The sequence below is a fragment of the Colletotrichum godetiae genome (genome assembly GCF_030913485.1).
Source record: "Colletotrichum godetiae strain CBS 193.32 chromosome Unknown BDP55scaffold_1, whole genome shotgun sequence".
In the NCBI taxonomy this organism is placed as follows: Eukaryota; Fungi; Ascomycota; class Sordariomycetes; order Glomerellales; family Glomerellaceae; genus Colletotrichum; species Colletotrichum godetiae.
The window spans coordinates 136,874-153,063 of NW_026851249.1; the positions used below are offsets into that span (position 1 = coordinate 136,874).

General features: G+C 51.8%; 5 protein-coding genes across 5 annotated transcripts; 2 read left to right on the forward strand and 3 right to left on the reverse strand.

The window, feature by feature from the left end:
• Positions 1-729: 729 nt before the first annotated feature.
• On the forward strand, positions 730-3,164 carry BDP55DRAFT_1652 (uncharacterized protein; the record flags this gene model as incomplete). Its single annotated transcript, XM_060565721.1, has 3 exons — positions 730-956; positions 1,016-1,721; positions 1,781-3,164. Coding segments are annotated over 3 exons (2,127 nt in total), but the record flags the coding sequence as incomplete, so codon positions are not given.
• Positions 3,165-5,400: 2,236 nt separating this feature from the next.
• BDP55DRAFT_625113 (uncharacterized protein) lies at positions 5,401-7,249 on the reverse strand (the record flags this gene model as incomplete). The annotated part of the gene is made up of 3 exons (XM_060571423.1): positions 5,401-5,758; positions 5,822-6,219; positions 6,287-7,249. 3 exons carry the CDS (start codon positions 7,247-7,249, stop codon positions 5,401-5,403), a joined length of 1,719 nt encoding a protein of 572 aa, XP_060436598.1.
• A 210-nt stretch (positions 7,250-7,459) lies between these two features.
• Positions 7,460-7,754, reverse strand: BDP55DRAFT_639710 (uncharacterized protein). Its single transcript, XM_060573276.1, has one exon. The coding sequence runs from the start codon at positions 7,644-7,646 to the stop codon at positions 7,464-7,466; it is 183 nt and encodes a 60-aa protein (XP_060436599.1). The 5' UTR covers positions 7,647-7,754; the 3' UTR covers positions 7,460-7,463.
• Positions 7,755-7,830: 76 nt separating this feature from the next.
• On the forward strand, positions 7,831-12,973 carry BDP55DRAFT_699514 (ABC transporter; the record flags this gene model as incomplete). The annotated part of the gene is given in 13 exon segments (XM_060577893.1): positions 7,831-7,956; positions 8,114-9,149; positions 9,208-9,441; positions 9,490-10,142; positions 10,162-10,227; positions 10,296-10,458; positions 10,521-10,859; positions 10,915-11,038; positions 11,093-11,164; positions 11,220-11,270; positions 11,334-11,398; positions 11,458-12,538; positions 12,593-12,973. The coding sequence occupies 13 exon segments, from the start codon at positions 7,831-7,833 to the stop codon at positions 12,813-12,815; spliced, it is 4,233 nt and encodes a 1,410-aa protein (XP_060436600.1). The 3' UTR covers positions 12,816-12,973.
• A 2-nt stretch (positions 12,974-12,975) lies between these two features.
• Positions 12,976-15,174, reverse strand: BDP55DRAFT_699515 (uncharacterized protein). Its single transcript, XM_060577894.1, has 8 exons — positions 14,976-15,174; positions 14,840-14,911; positions 14,772-14,781; positions 14,641-14,714; positions 13,965-14,580; positions 13,538-13,909; positions 13,403-13,464; positions 12,976-13,343 (listed from the first exon to the last, which is right to left on the reverse strand). Exons 1-8 carry the CDS (start codon positions 15,128-15,130, stop codon positions 13,031-13,033), a joined length of 1,674 nt encoding a protein of 557 aa, XP_060436601.1. The 5' UTR covers positions 15,131-15,174; the 3' UTR covers positions 12,976-13,030.
• Positions 15,175-16,190: the final 1,016 nt, after the last annotated feature.

Below are 16,190 nucleotides of genomic sequence, written 5' to 3' on the forward strand. Positions count from 1 at the left end.
CGTAGCAGGTGCCCCAGCCGACGGGAGTCCCCAAAGTCAATGTTATTGGGAATGTCCTCGCCTCGCCGTTTCCCCAAACGTTCGTGTACACTTCGGCAGCAATTGAATAACCAAACAGACAGGCCACATTCAACCTGAAGTGCTCATTGAGCTTTACATATCCATCTTCGTAGACGGAGAGCAGGTACGACCACAATGGCACCTTGAGGTATCGTCAGGTAAGTGAAGAACCAAGAAATGGAAGGAATAAATAAAAGTACCTTCCTACTACCCAAAGACCATGGTGTGAGACGGGAGGTACCTCCCACATCGCGCGCTAATACAGACAGGGTGCAGTTCCTTTCAAGTCACTATTCGTTGTATCCGTCCGGATACCGCCCAGTCTCTCTCTTCCATTTCCCATGACTGTTTGACTGCCACCCTTGTCGTCCTTCCTTCCCTCCTTCCCCGTGGCCTGCCCGCCCCGCGGCCCCTTCCCAACTCGTCGGGAGTCCCCTTCCCACCCCCCCTCGTACCTTCTTCACAAGTTTACACCCTCCCCCTTCCCCTCGGCCTCCACGCCTGCCCAAGAGTTATCGGCCCTATTAAGCATGAGCTAGCAGGAGCTCCAATATGGGGACGGCTAACCAACGGGGCTAACCCAATGGGAGCTCGTCCTCGATGAACTGTGACCTGCAGTCCCTCGGAATGGGGAGATGAAGCACCACACACACTCACACACAACACTCCTCCTCACCATCTGGCTGCTGCTTCGGCCATAGGCATAGCGTATTACGGAGTAGGCCTTCATCGACAACACGGCAGGCTGTTCTGCTCTGTCTGAGTCTGACTGACCCATTTGCATCGGCCTGGCCTGTCGTCCCATTCTCGTTCCCATTCCAGACTCGAATTTTTGGTGTCACACACCCCTCCCCTGGTCTCCAAATCCCCCCCAGTTCTCAGTCCCCAGTCCATCAGTCGGTACTACCACACACACACACACCCACGCCAGACATACGGACTGACACGGACGCAGCTATGTAGCATTACCTTTGCACCTTCCTGGACGTGACACCAAGACTGATAAAAGGTCCTCGTCTCGCCCTCACTTTCTGCCTTGCCACTCTTCCTTCCTCACGAGCTTCCTCGCCAACAACTCTCCCGACAAGCTTCCTCTCGTCCTCCCCTTTCCCACACAATCAGCTCGAATCATCGCCAAGCTCCCGAGGCGAACAACATCAGCAACACCCTCCACAATGGAGAAAGAAACCGGCGTTACGCGCGAGCCCGTCCAGGGCCTCGCCGTCACCGACAATGTCGACCAGATCGAGGCTCCCGTCACATGGAAGGCCTACCTGATCTGCGCCTTTGCCTCCTTCGGAGGTATCTTCTTCGGATACGACTCCGGTTACATTAACGGTGTCCTGGGTTCCATCAACTTCATCGAGGCCGTCGAGGGCGACGGTGCCACCGCCATTGGCGAATCTGACACCTCCCTCATCGTCTCTATTCTCTCCTGCGGTACTTTCTTCGGTGCTCTGATTGCTGGTGACGTTGCCGACTGGATGGGACGCAAGTGGACTGTTATTCTCGGCTGCTTCATCTACATGATCGGTGTCGTAATCCAGATGATCACTGGTGTCGGCTCTTCTCCTCTTGCTCCCATCGTTACCGGCCGTCTCATTGCCGGTATCGGTGTGGGTTTCGAGTCCGCTGTTGTCATTTTGTACATGTCTGAGATTGTGAGTATACCTGCTTCCTTGCGAATACCCAGCACAATGCACTAACACCATATCAATAGTCTCCCAAGAAGGTTCGCGGTGCTCTCGTCGCCGGTTACCAATTCTGCATCACTATCGGTCTCCTGCTCGCTGCCTGCGTCGTCTACGGCACCAAGGACCGCACCGACACTGGCGCCTACCGCATTCCCATCTCCATCCAGTTCCCCTGGGCTCTGATTCTTGGAGGTGGTCTGATGCTGTTCCCCGACTCTCCCAGATACTTCGTCAAGAAGGGCAGACTCGCCGATGCTGCCGCCTCCCTTTCCAAGCTTCGTGGCCAGCCCGAGAACTCAGAGTACATCCAGGTCGAGCTTGCTGAGATCGTCGCCAACGAGGAGTACGAGCGCCAGCTCATTCCCTCTGCCACTTGGTTCGGCTCATGGGCCAACTGCTTCAGCGGATCCGTCTTCAAGGCCAACTCCAACTTGCGCAAGACCATCCTCGGTACTTCCCTCCAGATGATGCAGCAGTGGACTGGTGTCAACTTCATCTTCTACTACTCGACTCCCTTCCTCCAGTCTACCGGTGCCATCAGCAACACCTTCTTGATCTCCCTCGTCTTCACGCTCGTCAACGTCTGCTCCACCCCCTTGTCTTTCTGGACTGTCGAGCGCTTCGGCCGCCGCACCATCCTTCTTTGGGGTGCTGCTGGTATGACCATCTGCCAGTTCCTCGTTGCCATCATCGGTGTCACTGTCGGTTTCAACCACACCCACCCCGACCCCGCCGATGCTACCAAGAGCATTGCCGACAACATTCCCGCCGTCAACGCCCAGATCGCCTTCATCGCCATCTTTATCTTCTGGTTCGCCTCCACCTGGGGACCCGGTGCCTGGATTCTCATCGGTGAGGTCTTCCCTCTGCCTATCCGCTCCCGCGGTGTTGCTCTGTCCACTGCCTCCAACTGGCTCTGGAACACCATCATTGCCGTGATCACCCCCTACATGGTTGGTGAGAAGCGTGGCAACCTCAAGTCTTCCGTCTTCTTCGTCTGGGGTGGTCTCTGCACCTGCGCCCTTGTCTACACCTACTTCCTGGTCCCCGAGACCAAGGGTCTGTCCCTGGAGCAGGTTGATAAGATGATGGAGGAGACTACTCCCCGCACTTCTGCCAAGTGGAAGCCCCATGAGACCTTCGCCTCCCAGGTCGCCCGCAATGGCGTCCTCGACAAGGTCCACGTCGACAACATTGAGCGTCGCACTTCCAACGTCTAAGTGCGCGTCTATCTTAATGTCCATTTTCAATTTTATCTATACCCCTAGTCTACTACCCGTCTTACCGGGTGAATAACCTGGAGGCATCTCTGAAGCTGGGTCCGATTTGGACACATCTTAACAACTTGTAATGCGAAATGTTGATGTGGAATGCATGGCGCGTGGGGGATAACTTAGTCGTCACGGTTGTGACTAGTTTACACTACCGCTCAAACATAACTGTTAATACAACTAGAAAGTTGAACATGAAATACTTTATGTCTTGCCTCATCTCTCCCAGTGAACGTTTACGTCGCAGGCTAGGTTTTCTGCGGAAGACAACAATCACGGGAGCAACGAAAACACAACACAGCACAACAAGATGACATGTGCTTGAATCATGCACCTTGCTGGGTACCTTTTCCGGTACCACTTGTGGCACTACGTCGGACTGAGACTTCGGCAAATCGAGGTCTTGTCCAGATTGGGGCAAGTTGAGCGGGGCATCAGATCACTTGGCTACATTTTGCAGGGACGGGGCTCCCAAATTGCAAGCTACCCCGTTAAGCACGCTTTTCCCGAGGCTTGCAAATACTCTATTTGGAATGAACCTTGTGAGAGCGATGCAGGCAGGATCTTCATGACTGTGATGTATTACTGAATCTCTAGAGGCTATGTGAGGTAGTGCCTTATGTAAGTGGATGGAGATGATGGGTTTGGTATAGCAAGTTTGTTTTGGCAAGTGTCACCCTCTCAGGGCCGTAGTTACATCGTATTGCTGAATCGTGCTTGCGATGCTACCTAACAAGTGAGAGGCACCTTTTAGGCCTGGGCGAGTATTCGTTCGCGATTTCTTTACACAGACGAGGAGACCGGTCGAACGCAGGGGAAAGTTTGCCTTATTCTTGGGGTGCCGAGAAGCAACAAGTACGATCGGGAAGCATCATCTTCGTATGCACTGTTCGTTTACTTGGAAGAAGTTCGAGGAGAGGCTTCACGACTTGGATCGGTAACTCGTTCCGCTAGGAATATATGGCGCCGGTTACCTTATATAAGGCGGGATAGAGAATCTAAGGCCGATGTTTTACCTCGTCAAAGATCTTCTTTATGTGCTCGATACCGGGTGGAAGGAAGCTGTGAGTTTTCGTAATTTGCTACATAGAACAGGCCCATGACCGAACCACTACTGCGGGTCTAGTTTTCAACGTAAGGATCGTATCACATTAACTACTAGATAGTGTCGATACATAGGGACGTACTTTAATAGCGAATCATCTAATAATCCGAACCTATTTCCCTTATATCCGCCTCTGAATAATCACGAAATAGAGCAAAATCAGAGAAAGACTGGAGACGGATGTAGAGACGCCATCTAGCAGTTAATGGGATAATAGGAGGGTCTCACTCGGCTATCAGGAACTAATACACTTATCACGGTGCTCCTGGCACTATTACCACTACTTTTCAATGGTGCTTAAAAGCGGACTGCGAACGTAACTACAGGTGACTGAGTTACATACACACCCACTGCGGAATAGCTACTGCAACTCAGACAAGACAATTGCAGGCTTCGCGGACTTAGAGATATACGAGATTATTAAAAAGAACCTCAAGGACGTTACCAGAGGAAGGCGAGCTAAGGAGTGAATGCTGTGGACTAAATAAGTACAGTACTTGACGCCGAAAGGAATCGAACCGACTTGGTAAGCCTGCCGCAAAGGCTACTACAACCACATCTCTCACATGGAGACTGACGAAGCCGCCTTCTGCTGCACCCTGTGAAAGAGCCGCTGGAGCGTCTCCCGCATCTGCTCGAGGTCACGCGCCTCTTTGCCCCATCGCCCGAGAACTCTCAACGCAAGCCGTACGAGAGAAGCCCAATTCGAGGGCGGTTCAACAGGATGATTCTCCGCCCCGACGACGGCCGCGAGGACCATTACGGCGCAAGAGAATGCGCGGCGGGCAACGAACCAGCTTCCGCCGTGGCGGTGGTGGTGCGCCGTTTTGACGATCATGGCGGCGCAGGTGTCGACGGCCTTTTGAGCGAGGTGGATTACGCGCGGATTCGTCGGATATTCTTCAGTCTGAACATGAGTCGGTAGAGGCTGATCCTCTCGACCCTGGCTCCGGCCACGGGCTCCGTGGAGGGCGCAGTAGAGAAGCGGGCGGAGGGTCGATTCGCGCCATCCTTGAAAGCGACCTTGGAGGTAAAAGGCGAGCTCGTTGTCCGGGTAGTGGTGTTCGGTGAATTGGATTAGGGGTGGGAGATGGGAGTGTATGGGAGACGTGTAAGTTTAACGTTTGACTGGGTGAGTGGTGCGTGTGACTTTAGGGGTGCTGATTTTCTCGGAGATTTATTCGCGCTGCTTCAAGTCCGCCAAGGCTGGGGGATTCAGGCTGGGGAAAAGAACAAGTACGGGTAGTATGGATAGGGGGGCAGAAGCAACTCACAATTGCGAAATCTCCTTTTCAAACTCATCATATTGTCGGACTAATAACCCCTCGTTCCTCAGCCAGTACGCCTCACCCTTGCGGTACAGCACGGACATTGTGTTTTTGATCGTTCGTCGGAGGGAGATCTCGGCGAGGTAGTAGAGCCAGCTGCGTTCTTCTTCCAGGCGCTGGTGAGGGTCTGGGGTCGGGGACCAGGTATACTCTGACGAGCTGGCGGATGTCTCGTTGACGCTGGTGGTGGTGGTGATGGTCCTCGTCGTGGAGAGCGCAGAGGGAGGCGCCGGGAAGGAGTCTGGGTAGGTGAAGTCCTCGAGACCGCTTGGTTGGAGACCCAGAGTCGGGAGGATCTCGCTACTTTAGTCAGTGAAATCGGACCCAAGGTATGGTAGTGCAAAAAAGATTGAGACGACTCACTTCTCCGCCTTGAAGCAAGACCAAAACACGCGCTGCTGAAGAGGCTGCGTCGGTTCCTCCCGTCCGCTAGCCTCTTTCCATGGCCGGCGTCCTCTTCGGAGCAAGTGAGTCTGCAAGCGCGTCGAGGCCTGCTGGATGTAGAAGCAGGCTCGCATCGGCCGGAGGCGGCACTTTTCGTACATGGAGGCCAGGAAGAGGCATTGGATGTCCAGGATCGAGGGGCCTAAGAGTCCGATGCGTTTGGATGCTGCGAGGTAGTACGCTTCTGCGGTGCCGCAGTCTTGTGGTTCTAGTATTGGTGGGAGGGCAATATCTGCCACATCGGTTTCGGTGTTGGATGTGGTTTCTTGCGGAGGAATCCAAGGGGTCGTCAGACTTGCGAGGGCACAGGCGAGGAGCTGTTTGTTGAGGTTAATTGATGGGCTTTGGGGGGGGGGGATGGAGTGGCTGATGGAGGACTCTTACTACGAGACATGAGCGAGCATCCCATTTGATGCCGTGTTCAGTTGCCTGTTTCGCATAGGCTATCAGTTCGTTGCCCTCGAGTATTGGATTTCGGGGGTGGACATGAGTGAGAAACTTTCGGCAAAGGGGGACAAATGCATCTTCTTGGATGCCTGACCCGTTGATCATGGAGGAGTCATTGGGGTGATTCAGGCCATCGTCGGTCACATCGGTACCGAATTCGAGAATGAAGGATTCTATTCGTGAATCCTCTTCTGATATGATGCCTCCGAATATGGGCCACCGGAGCATGGACTCGCAACGAAGAGCCGAGTACAGCGTGCGGGAAGTTTCTCCACGGTGCTGGTCATGATCGTCCATTAAGTATCCATGGAGCTCTCTGCCGTTGCCATTCCGATGAATTCCAAGTCCATCTCTCTGAGGGATTTCCGCGTGAGATGCCGCAGCTACTACCACCGACGCCCGTTGCTCCCTCAAAGGGGTCCTTGGTCTCTGCAGCAAATGCTTGATTTCATCCAGTCTTTCCAAGATGACTGAGCTCGTAATACCTTCATCTTGGAACTTGGCAGCATGAGACACTCTGTCTCCGTCGTCTTCCTCTTGGTCGCCGTAGACGCAGGTCGCCTGGTGATGTCGACAGAATCCACACACAGGACGGACGTTGTCGCATTTCGTCTTGCGAAGACGGCAGAACTGGCATGCTGTTGCAGCGCGTTTCCTCCGGGTGAGATGGGTTGCTGATGTTGTTAAACGCCGTTTCTTATTAGGTGGACCCCATATAGATGATTGATCCTCCTGCGCTGGTGACCTGGAACCTGATGAAGAAGGGGAAGGGGCAGCGACTGCATGCTGGGATGCTTGTGAAACTGGAGGTGCAGCTGTCACTGTTGACGAAGTACTGTGACGTTGGCGTGTGCGTTGCGAGATTGCGTTGTCGTCGCTGATAAGGTCAGGAACGCGCATGTCTGCGTGCGTCAGCCCCGGGCCGGAAGGGGTTCGGAGCTGTGGTGGATGCTCCGGGGAAAGTACCTACCTTTCCTGAGGGCTTGGTGGACGTTCCGGATTTTGGTCCTCCGAGTGGAGAACCGAGGGACGGAGAGAAGAGGGGCCCATCAATCACGACATCGGCACCCCCCAGTCCTTCAATTCCCCATTGTTTGACCCAATTTCTTTTCTCTTATTCCCGCCACCAGGCATGTCCTTTCCTAAGCTGGCGTTTTTTTGCACTCCTAAGTTGGACCCGCGTCCCCCGGGACGGGATGCAATGACACAGGTCAGCTTTGCATATTCGGGTCAATACCAATTCGATGGTGTCCAATGAGCGGCTATCTGAACCGAATTGACCTGCCTCACTGAGCATAGTGCGGCAATCACCTAGGAAGGGAAGGATCCGATGTAAGACGTTTGCTCGCCATGGCGCACAAGGTGTCACAAGTCGAAAGTCCCTCCTGAGGCGTGAAATACTTTGCTTATCCTCAGTCACCTTGACTGTTCTGGAATGGCAATGGGATTGACTTTGATGTATTCTAAAAAGTTCCTTCATCATGGCAACTAACAACAGTTGTCTTTTGGGCAGCGATAACCAATTCGGCCCTCGCATCAACTACAACTGCCGCAACTTTGACTTCACTCTTCTTTTTGAAGATGCCATCTTTCTTATGATTCCCTCAGTAGTGTTTCTCCTACTCATTCCTTTGCGCATATTCTCCATTGCGCGGACGCCGGTGAAAGTAGCGACTTACAAGCTTGCCTTGTGGAAATTGGTGAATTACCCAACCTCGAATACTTATCTCATCAAGATCTCACTGACAGTGACTGAAAACGTAGACTCTTTTGAGTGTCTTGACCGTGCTTCACCTTAGCTTTGTCATTATCGATGCCAAGTCGCCAGCTCTCCGCACATCGGTCTCACTGGCTGCGGGAATCCTCAACTTCATCGCCGTTTTGGCCGCAGCTTTCCACTCATTCCTGGAAGATCAACGCTCCACTCGTCCCTCCGACTTGCTCATACTCTATTTCTCAGCATCTGCCATACTATCTCTACCGCGCCTGAGGACGCTATGGCTTATCACAGGCTCCGGAGCGCTCAAGGGCCTTTGGACTGCTATCGTCGCTGTCACGATTCTAGTCGTTCCTCTAGAGTCCATCGGCAAGAAACGATTCTTGCAGATAACGTACCAATCACTCACGAAAGAAGAAGAGACTGGCTTTTGGGGCCGCAGCTTCTTCACATGGCTCATGCCCTTCTTTCGTCTTGGGTACTCGCGGGTCATTCACATCCGAGATATGCCAGAAGTCGATAAAGACTTGACTGGAGACAGAGCAGGAGCAAGCCTCGAAGCAGCGTGGTTGAAGCGAAAAGGGGAGAAGTACCATGCATTGATTCGCTCCAGCTTTTACGCCTACCGCGGAACTCTAGTCGCCGGCGTCATAACGCGCCTCTTCCTCACTGCTTTTACATTTTGCCAGCCCTTCCTCATCACGGCCACAGTGAGCTACATGCAGACACCCAAAACGCCACAGTCTGAGAGATACGGGCAAGCACTCGTGGGAGCATACGTGCTTACGTACCTCGGCCTGGCAGTCTCGCGAGCAGCGTTTTCTCGCCATCAATTTCGCTTCACTACGATGCTCCGAGCAGGACTAATGTCTATGATCTTCAAGCAGACCCTCACTCTCAGAGCGGACGACTTGAAAGACAGCGCTGCGGTTACTTTGATGGGCACAGATATCGAACGCATCGTACTTACGTTCAACAACCTTCATCAGATTTGGGCGGCGATTCTTGAGGTTAGCATTGCCATATTCCTCCTGCAACGCCAGATTGCCTCTGCATCTGTAGTACCAGTCGTCATTTCTATCGGTAGGTTACCCAAGGCCTGCTTTGCATCGGTCCAAGACGCTGATGAAGATTTCCCAAGTATGCGCTTTTGGCGTTATCCCCGTCTCCAAAACCATTGGAAGGGCACAGACGGCCTGGATTGAACGTTTGCAAAAGAGAGTCGCCGTCACGGCCTCCATGCTGGGAGATATGAAGGCGATCAAGATGCTGGGTCTCTCGGGCGTGTTGTCAACCACTATCACCGAGCTGCGACGTGTCGAATTGAAGACCTCGGAGAAATTTCGCAAACTGATCCTCTCTCAGATTCTCGTTTGTAAGTTTCCAATTGTTCCTGTTTTCCTTCATGGCTAAATTTCCCCAGCAAACCTTCCCGTCGAGTTTGCTCCGTTCGCGACATTTGTCATCTACAGTATCATCGCAGTCATCACCAAAGATCAAACACTGACGACGACGAACGCCTTTACTGCACTGTCTCTCATCGGTCTTTTGACGGAACCACTCCTAATGTTCTGCCAATTCGTGCCTAACATTGTACAAGGGGTAGCTTGCTTCAAGCGCATCGAAATGTTCTGCCTCAAGAGATCATCACTGCCCGAACAACCAATACCTCCGTCGCGCTCATCAGTCACCACTCTGAACAGAGCAAGCATCGAGCTGGCAGATCATTCAACTTCCGAAACATCTGATCGAACAATTGCCTCATTCTGCAACGCAAAGATCTCCTGGTCACCTGATTCCGACATAGTCTTTAAGGACCTTTCCTTGACAATCAAACGAGGAATCACTATGATAGTCGGCCCTGTTGGGTGCGGAAAGTCGTGCCTTATGGAGAGTATTCTCGGAGAAACATCACTCAATATTGGGACTCGAGAGTGTATGACTCACGGAACCGCGTATTGTGCGCAAGCTCCGTGGATGATGAACGACACTTTGAGACGAAACATCACTGGCGGCTTAGAGCATGATCCGAAATGGTTCGATCAAGTTTTGTGGCTCTGCTCCTTGACTGACGATGTCAAGAACATGCCTGAAGGAGAGAGAGCTGTACAAAATTGGTAGTAACGGGGTCGGCTTGAGTGGAGGGCAACGGCAGCGTGTGGTGAGTTGGGAACCCCTTTTCTCGATAGGAAAAAGTGCGGCGACTTCTAAAACTAACATTTGCACCAGGCCCTCGCTCGTGCCGTCTACTCTAGACACCGAGTTATGGTATTAGATGACGTCTTCAGCGGCCTCGATTCCAAAAGTGTCAGCCAAATCTCGAGTCGTCTCTTCAGCAAAGAGGGCCACATTCGCCGGAATGAGATCTCCGTCATTCTTGCGACTCACACCCGTAAGCTCGCTCTCATAGCGAAGATGACTCTAGCTCGGAAATTTCTAACCAATCGCGCAAAGGTTCACTTCTACGACATGCAGATGAACTGATCGTTCTCACTGAGGGTCAAGTCCTGAGCCAGGGTTCGTATGAACAGGTCCTTGCTAGCTCATCTGACTTGATTACGAAATCGAAATTGGAAGATGACAATAATCCTTCACGTGGTGAGGAGTGGGAGCAAGCTGAGAATTCTGTGAAATCCACACAAATCCAAAGGACCCTGGATGCCCAGGAAGATAGGCTGCGTCAGAACGGCTCATGGTCCGTTTACAAATACTACTTCGAGCGTGCTGGCTGGATAGTAGTTGGCTCATTCGTCTTTGCCACCTTCACCGAGGCATTCTGCAGTGGTTTTACAAGTAAGCTCATAAAGATCCATATGCATTCTCCATCTCACACTGACCTACTGCCTAGATATCTGGTTTCAGTGGTGGGTGGAAGCCAACGAAAAACGCCCAAATGATAACCTCGGCATGTATCTTGGGGTGTATGCTCTCTTATTCGCAATGGCATGTCTTGGACTTTCTGTGGAATGCTGGTAAGATTTACACCAGCTCTCAATGTCGAAGTTCAATGCCGCTGACGACACCAGGCTGCTCTTCATACGGATCATAAGTGCGACAGCCATGAGTTTACATGGTGATCTACTGCACACAAGCTTGAGGTAGCACGGGGCAACCTCCCGCATTCCATTGCCACGCATACTAATCCTCGCTCAGAGCACCACTGAGCTTCTTTCAGTCAACCGATACTGGCTCCATCACCAACAGGTAGGTGTGCTTTTCGGTAGTGTCTTAATAGTCCGGTACAAGATTGATCAACTCGTGATCTAGATTTAGCCAGGATCTCAACCTAGTGGATGTTACTCTTCCATCGAATGCTATCAACTTCGCCTCGAGTGAGTTCTTTCTTCTCAACGCTAATCTTTCTGCGGGTGAGTTGCGCTAACTGCAAAAGATGCTTGCGCTTGCATTGTCAAGCTCATCATACTTTGTGTCATGGGCAAATATCTAGCGACGTCAGTACCTCTCTTAGTAGGAGTGCTCTTCTTCGTTCAGCGATACTATCTCCGCACCTCTCGTCAAGTCCGTCTCCTCGATATCGAAGCCAAAGCCCCGATCTACACCCACTTTCTTGAAACACTGAAGGGCGTTGCAACCATCCGTGCTTACAGATGGCATGGGAACTTTGAGGAGCAGGCGACGAAGCTCCTCAATATCTCACAGAAGCCCCACTACATGCTAGCTTGTATTCAACAATGGCTCGCCCTAATTCTGGACCTCGTCGTCGGCGCCTTAGCACTGATCATTGTGGCCATGGCGACATCCATCACTGACAAATTTTCCCCTGGCGCGATTGGTGTATCAATGGTCCTGGTCCTCGGTTTCAACAACTCTCTTGCGACCACGATCAAGAATTGGACTGCTCTGGAGACGTCTATCGGTGCTGTGGCCAGAATAAGAGAGTTTTCTCAGACAACGCCTTCTGAAGAGCGCGGTTTAGGAAGCTCTGGTATCCCTCCTGAAAGGTGGCCATTGCAGGGACGCATCAACTTTGACAACGTCACTGCGAGGTACACAAGAGACGGTGACGCAACGCTCAAGAACTTGACACTTTCAATATCATCCGGTCAAAAGATTGCACTCTGTGGGCCGTCAGGGAGTGGCAAGACATCCTTTGTTCTCTCGCTACTTCAGATGATTGAAGTCACCGACGGGAAGATCCTCGTCGACGGCATCGATCTCGAAGATCTGGAGAGATCAGAAGTACGCTCACGGATCAACGTCATACCCCAGGAGCCATTATTCATCCCTGGTAGCGTTCGTTTCAATCTCGATCCACACTCCCGCGAAAGCAGCGAGACTATCAAAGCAGCGCTCGACAGGGTTGGGCTTCTTGGGAAGATCGGTATGGCAGGTGGTCTGGATAGCGAGCTAGACGCCGATGGCTTCTCGGCAGGGGAAAGACAATTACTGGCGTTGACGCGTGCGCTGATCGAAAAGAGTCAGATTTTGATCTTGGATGAAGCTACAAGCAGGTATGGAGTTTGCCTCAACAGCCCAATACCGTTAGTAAACTAACACGGGCTCAGCGTGGACCAAGACACCGAGGACAAGATGCAGCGAATCATTGAAGAAGAGTTCTCAGACCAAACCGTCGTATCTGTTATACACCGTCTGAGATTCATAGAGAAGTATGACCGAGTACTTCTCTTGAAGCAGGGAGAAGCTGTAGAATGGGACACTCCCAATACCTTACTAGCCACTGAGTCTGAGTTCAAGAAGTTGTTTGCAGCTACGCAAACTTCGCATTGAGCATTATAGAATACAATGCAGTTCTAGATGGTCGCGTACAACATGCATTTGACTTGAAGTTTCATGATGAGAGGCTGAGAGGCAAATGAGCGGTTTTGATTCGGTGCCCCTACGTGTAAAAAGATAGAGCCATAGCAACGTGTTTAGACTAATGAGCGTTCCCCAGCTGCTAAATTTTCCACACCCATACTGTCAGCATGTACTATTCCAGATCACTACTCGTCATTCTGGTCGTCCAAGTCCTTGATCATCTGATCAGCAGCAGCAAGCGCAAAGGCGGCTGCCGTCAGCGTCGGGTTGCAGGCATTCTGCGTAGGAATGATACCGCAGCCGCCGAGGACCAGGTTCTTCTGGCCCCAGACTCTGCCGAAACGATCCACCACGCTTTCTTTCTTTGATTCCTCCAGGCTCTCCTTCTCATCGCCAGCTCGGTAGGTGCCGCAGATGTGAAGGGCGGATCCGGGTGCGAGGTACTTGGGCTCGGCGCCGGGTAGGAAGCCGCCGAGGTTCCTGGCAACATCGACCATGCTGGAGGGTTGGATTTATCAGTAAAGAGTAATGGATAGGGGTAAGGCTTGATGGCTTACTCAGTAATCATTTCAGAGCAGCGCTTGGCATCACTGTCGTTGATCGTATAGTGGAACGTTGGCTGTACAATGCAGTTGATCAGTCTCTAAGACAATTGTGAAGTCTCGAAGTAAAGGAGGTGCACTCAAGCTTACCTGTGGCATCCCGAACTGGTCTTTGACATCCGTCGAAAAGTCAACGTAATTGTCCTTGCTAGGCTCGGTATATCCGAACCAGCGAAGATCAACCACGAGGCGCTGATCGATGGATGATGGGACTTCTCCGTACCCAAATGCATCGCGATGGATCTGAGTGTGCCATCGGTAACTATCGGTCAGTGGGAAGTAGACTTGAGGATCGGGGTCGTTGAAGGGGATGGGAAGTGGGTCGTTGGGAAACTTAGACTTGTGCTCGTTGACTGCAGTCTCCCAGCCAAGTCCGCGTGAATCACTGGCAATATCTAGCACGTGAGTCTTCTTCAGCACAACCTGGCAGAAGGCCATGGGCTGCTCCGTCAAGTAACGGCCCTATTGAATTTGATTGTTAGTACCGCGTACGCGGCCACGAAGGGAAAAATCTCACCAGAGCGGGAAGGGTGTCCTTAAGACCCCCCGAGTTCCACAGAATACCCGGGGTCAAGACGGCTCCTGCACAGATGATGTACTTCTTGGCTCGGATGAGATATTTCTCGGCCCCAAGAAGGTTCTCTACTTCAGCTGCTTCAACTTGACCAGAGGCCTGGTTCACGATCAGTCTGACGCACTGAGAGTTGGCGCGCAACTCGAATTTGTCGTGCTCCTTGCTAGGATCGGAGAGCTTGTCGCCGAGGATCGTAGCAGTGCACCCCCATTCGACGAATTCCTTGTTCTTAGCACTCCTCCTACCAGAGAGAGGCATGCTCAGGACCTTTCGTCCCTCCTTTTCGTAGGCTGCCGTCAAGACAGACTTGACGAGACCTCCGCGGATGGACTTGTCAAAGAGCGTCCTGTCGGTCCAGAAGAGCTTTTCAGCTCGATTGTAAAGATCGTCCCATTTGTCATCGGAGAAGAGATCGGATCGCTCGATGTCCTTATGTTCACGAGGCGTACAGCAAGTCCAGTGGCCACCCATTCCGCCGACGAGGCGCGTAGCTGCCGCGGCGGGGAGATTGTCCACGGCCTTCTGGTTTGGATTCTGCCCATTCTTGATGAAGGGAGTCCTTGGGAATGAAATTTAGCTAAGAATGATTTAGCAGTGGGATGTAGAAGGAGAAACCTACGAACTGCCCCAAGAGATCGGCTCGACGTATGGATCGGCTACGTTGGTTGGAACGGATAGAAGACTCAGTTCTCCCTAGATGAAACTTTAGCGCCATGGGCCAAGCACCTCAAGCCCAGAAGGAGTCTTCACTTTGACAGTGCTGAACGAACATGAAGTCAGCAAAATCTCCGCCTAAATAGCACTAGAGTGGCACGTACTTAGTGAAGAGACTGATGTCTCGCTGGACCGCCACACTGTTCTTTTTGTGGTCTCCAATTCGCTTGGTTTCTCTGTGATGAGTGTGAGAAATGTGATTGTTTGATCCAAGGAGTAATTTGTTCCATAGAGACCTACTGATTCCCGACATCTATCATGAGAACCTTTCGCCCCTTCTCGACTAGCGTGCGAGAAAACACCGCGCCGATCGGACCCGAGCCAACGACGAGAACGTCGGCTTCTTCCAAGCGGATCGTCTCATAGCCCTGGATCTTGATCGGAGAGACTCTCATGATAGCTGCCTAATAGCTGCCTGTTGATGCGTATTGTTTCGAATTGTGATGATGGTGTCACACGTTGAAAGAGAGGCAGATTGAATGCGGTGGAGGACAAAGATGATCCCTATTTATAATGACAAGAGCCGAGTGTGAAGCGGTCTTGTCCCCCTATGAGGTAGCTTCCCTGTCATGACCGGCATCACTGAGGAGGTAGCCTTAACAGGACCAGCACTGGCTAGGTCAGTCCATGAGAGGGTAAAGACCCAGCATGAATGGTCTGATTTTCTCAACGAGTTTAAGACACTCTTGTTGCTCAACGATTATCCAAGAGTGCTGTGCGTTTAGAAAACTTCCACAAAGAGCACATACGGGAAGACGGAAGGCTAGTAGCATTTGAGTCATATTTATCAAGTCCTCCTTACGGATGACATCCTGCTATTGAATGGACTACTTACGCATAGCTGATCTGCCGTCTCGCGTCCTCGTGGTGATGATTATGCTCTCTTCCAGAGATCACAGACTGCCAAGTTCCATCATACGACAAGACTATATGATAGTTGCGAATCTAGGCGTTCATCCCGACGGATGTAACACTAATACCACGCGTAACCTCAGTTACACTCGCCTGCCTGCTGGACATGCCTCCCGCCTGCCAGGGTGTGTGCAAACTTGTCAAGTACTTCATGAATATACATAAGCTGGAGCATGACTTCTACCAAGTGAGGCATGGGTACCCCAGAAGGTATAGTCTGGTTGATGAGGTTTACCTGGTATACCTTAGTCGCATAGCATGCCAAGTCCCGTTTTCACGTCACATGTGGTGTTATGGGCTTGCATGTGGCTAGTCTAGTGGTTCTGTCATCTTGGCTGGCAGCGATGTCAAGCTACGATCCTAACACTTCTTAACTGCGTGGTCGATTCCAGTATCGCAAGGACTCGGTGCAGGCGACGAGATTGTCTACTCAAGAATATCAATGGCGTGAGTATTAACATGCACCATGCACCATGTTGCGATTTCATCACACAAGGTATTACCCTGTCTTGGGAAAGTAAATCACTCAGAGGTTCTGTCTAT

Bases quoted from the DNA above. Each gene is read 5' to 3' on its own strand.
- BDP55DRAFT_639710 (XM_060573276.1), bottom strand. From the start codon at position 7,646: ATGCTCAGTGAGGCAGGTCAATTCGGTTCAGATAGCCGCTCATTGGAC.
- BDP55DRAFT_699515 (XM_060577894.1), bottom strand. From the start codon at position 15,130: ATGAGAGTCTCTCCGATCAAGATCCAGGGCTATGAGACGATCCGCTTG. The intron at 14,912-14,975 runs GTAGGTCTCTAT...CACTCATCACAG, and splicing joins ATGATAGATGTCGGGAATCA to AGAAACCAAGCGAATTGGAG. The intron at 13,465-13,537 runs GTAAGCTTGAGT...TGCATTGTACAG, and splicing joins ACCAGTTCGGGATGCCACAG to CCAACGTTCCACTATACGAT.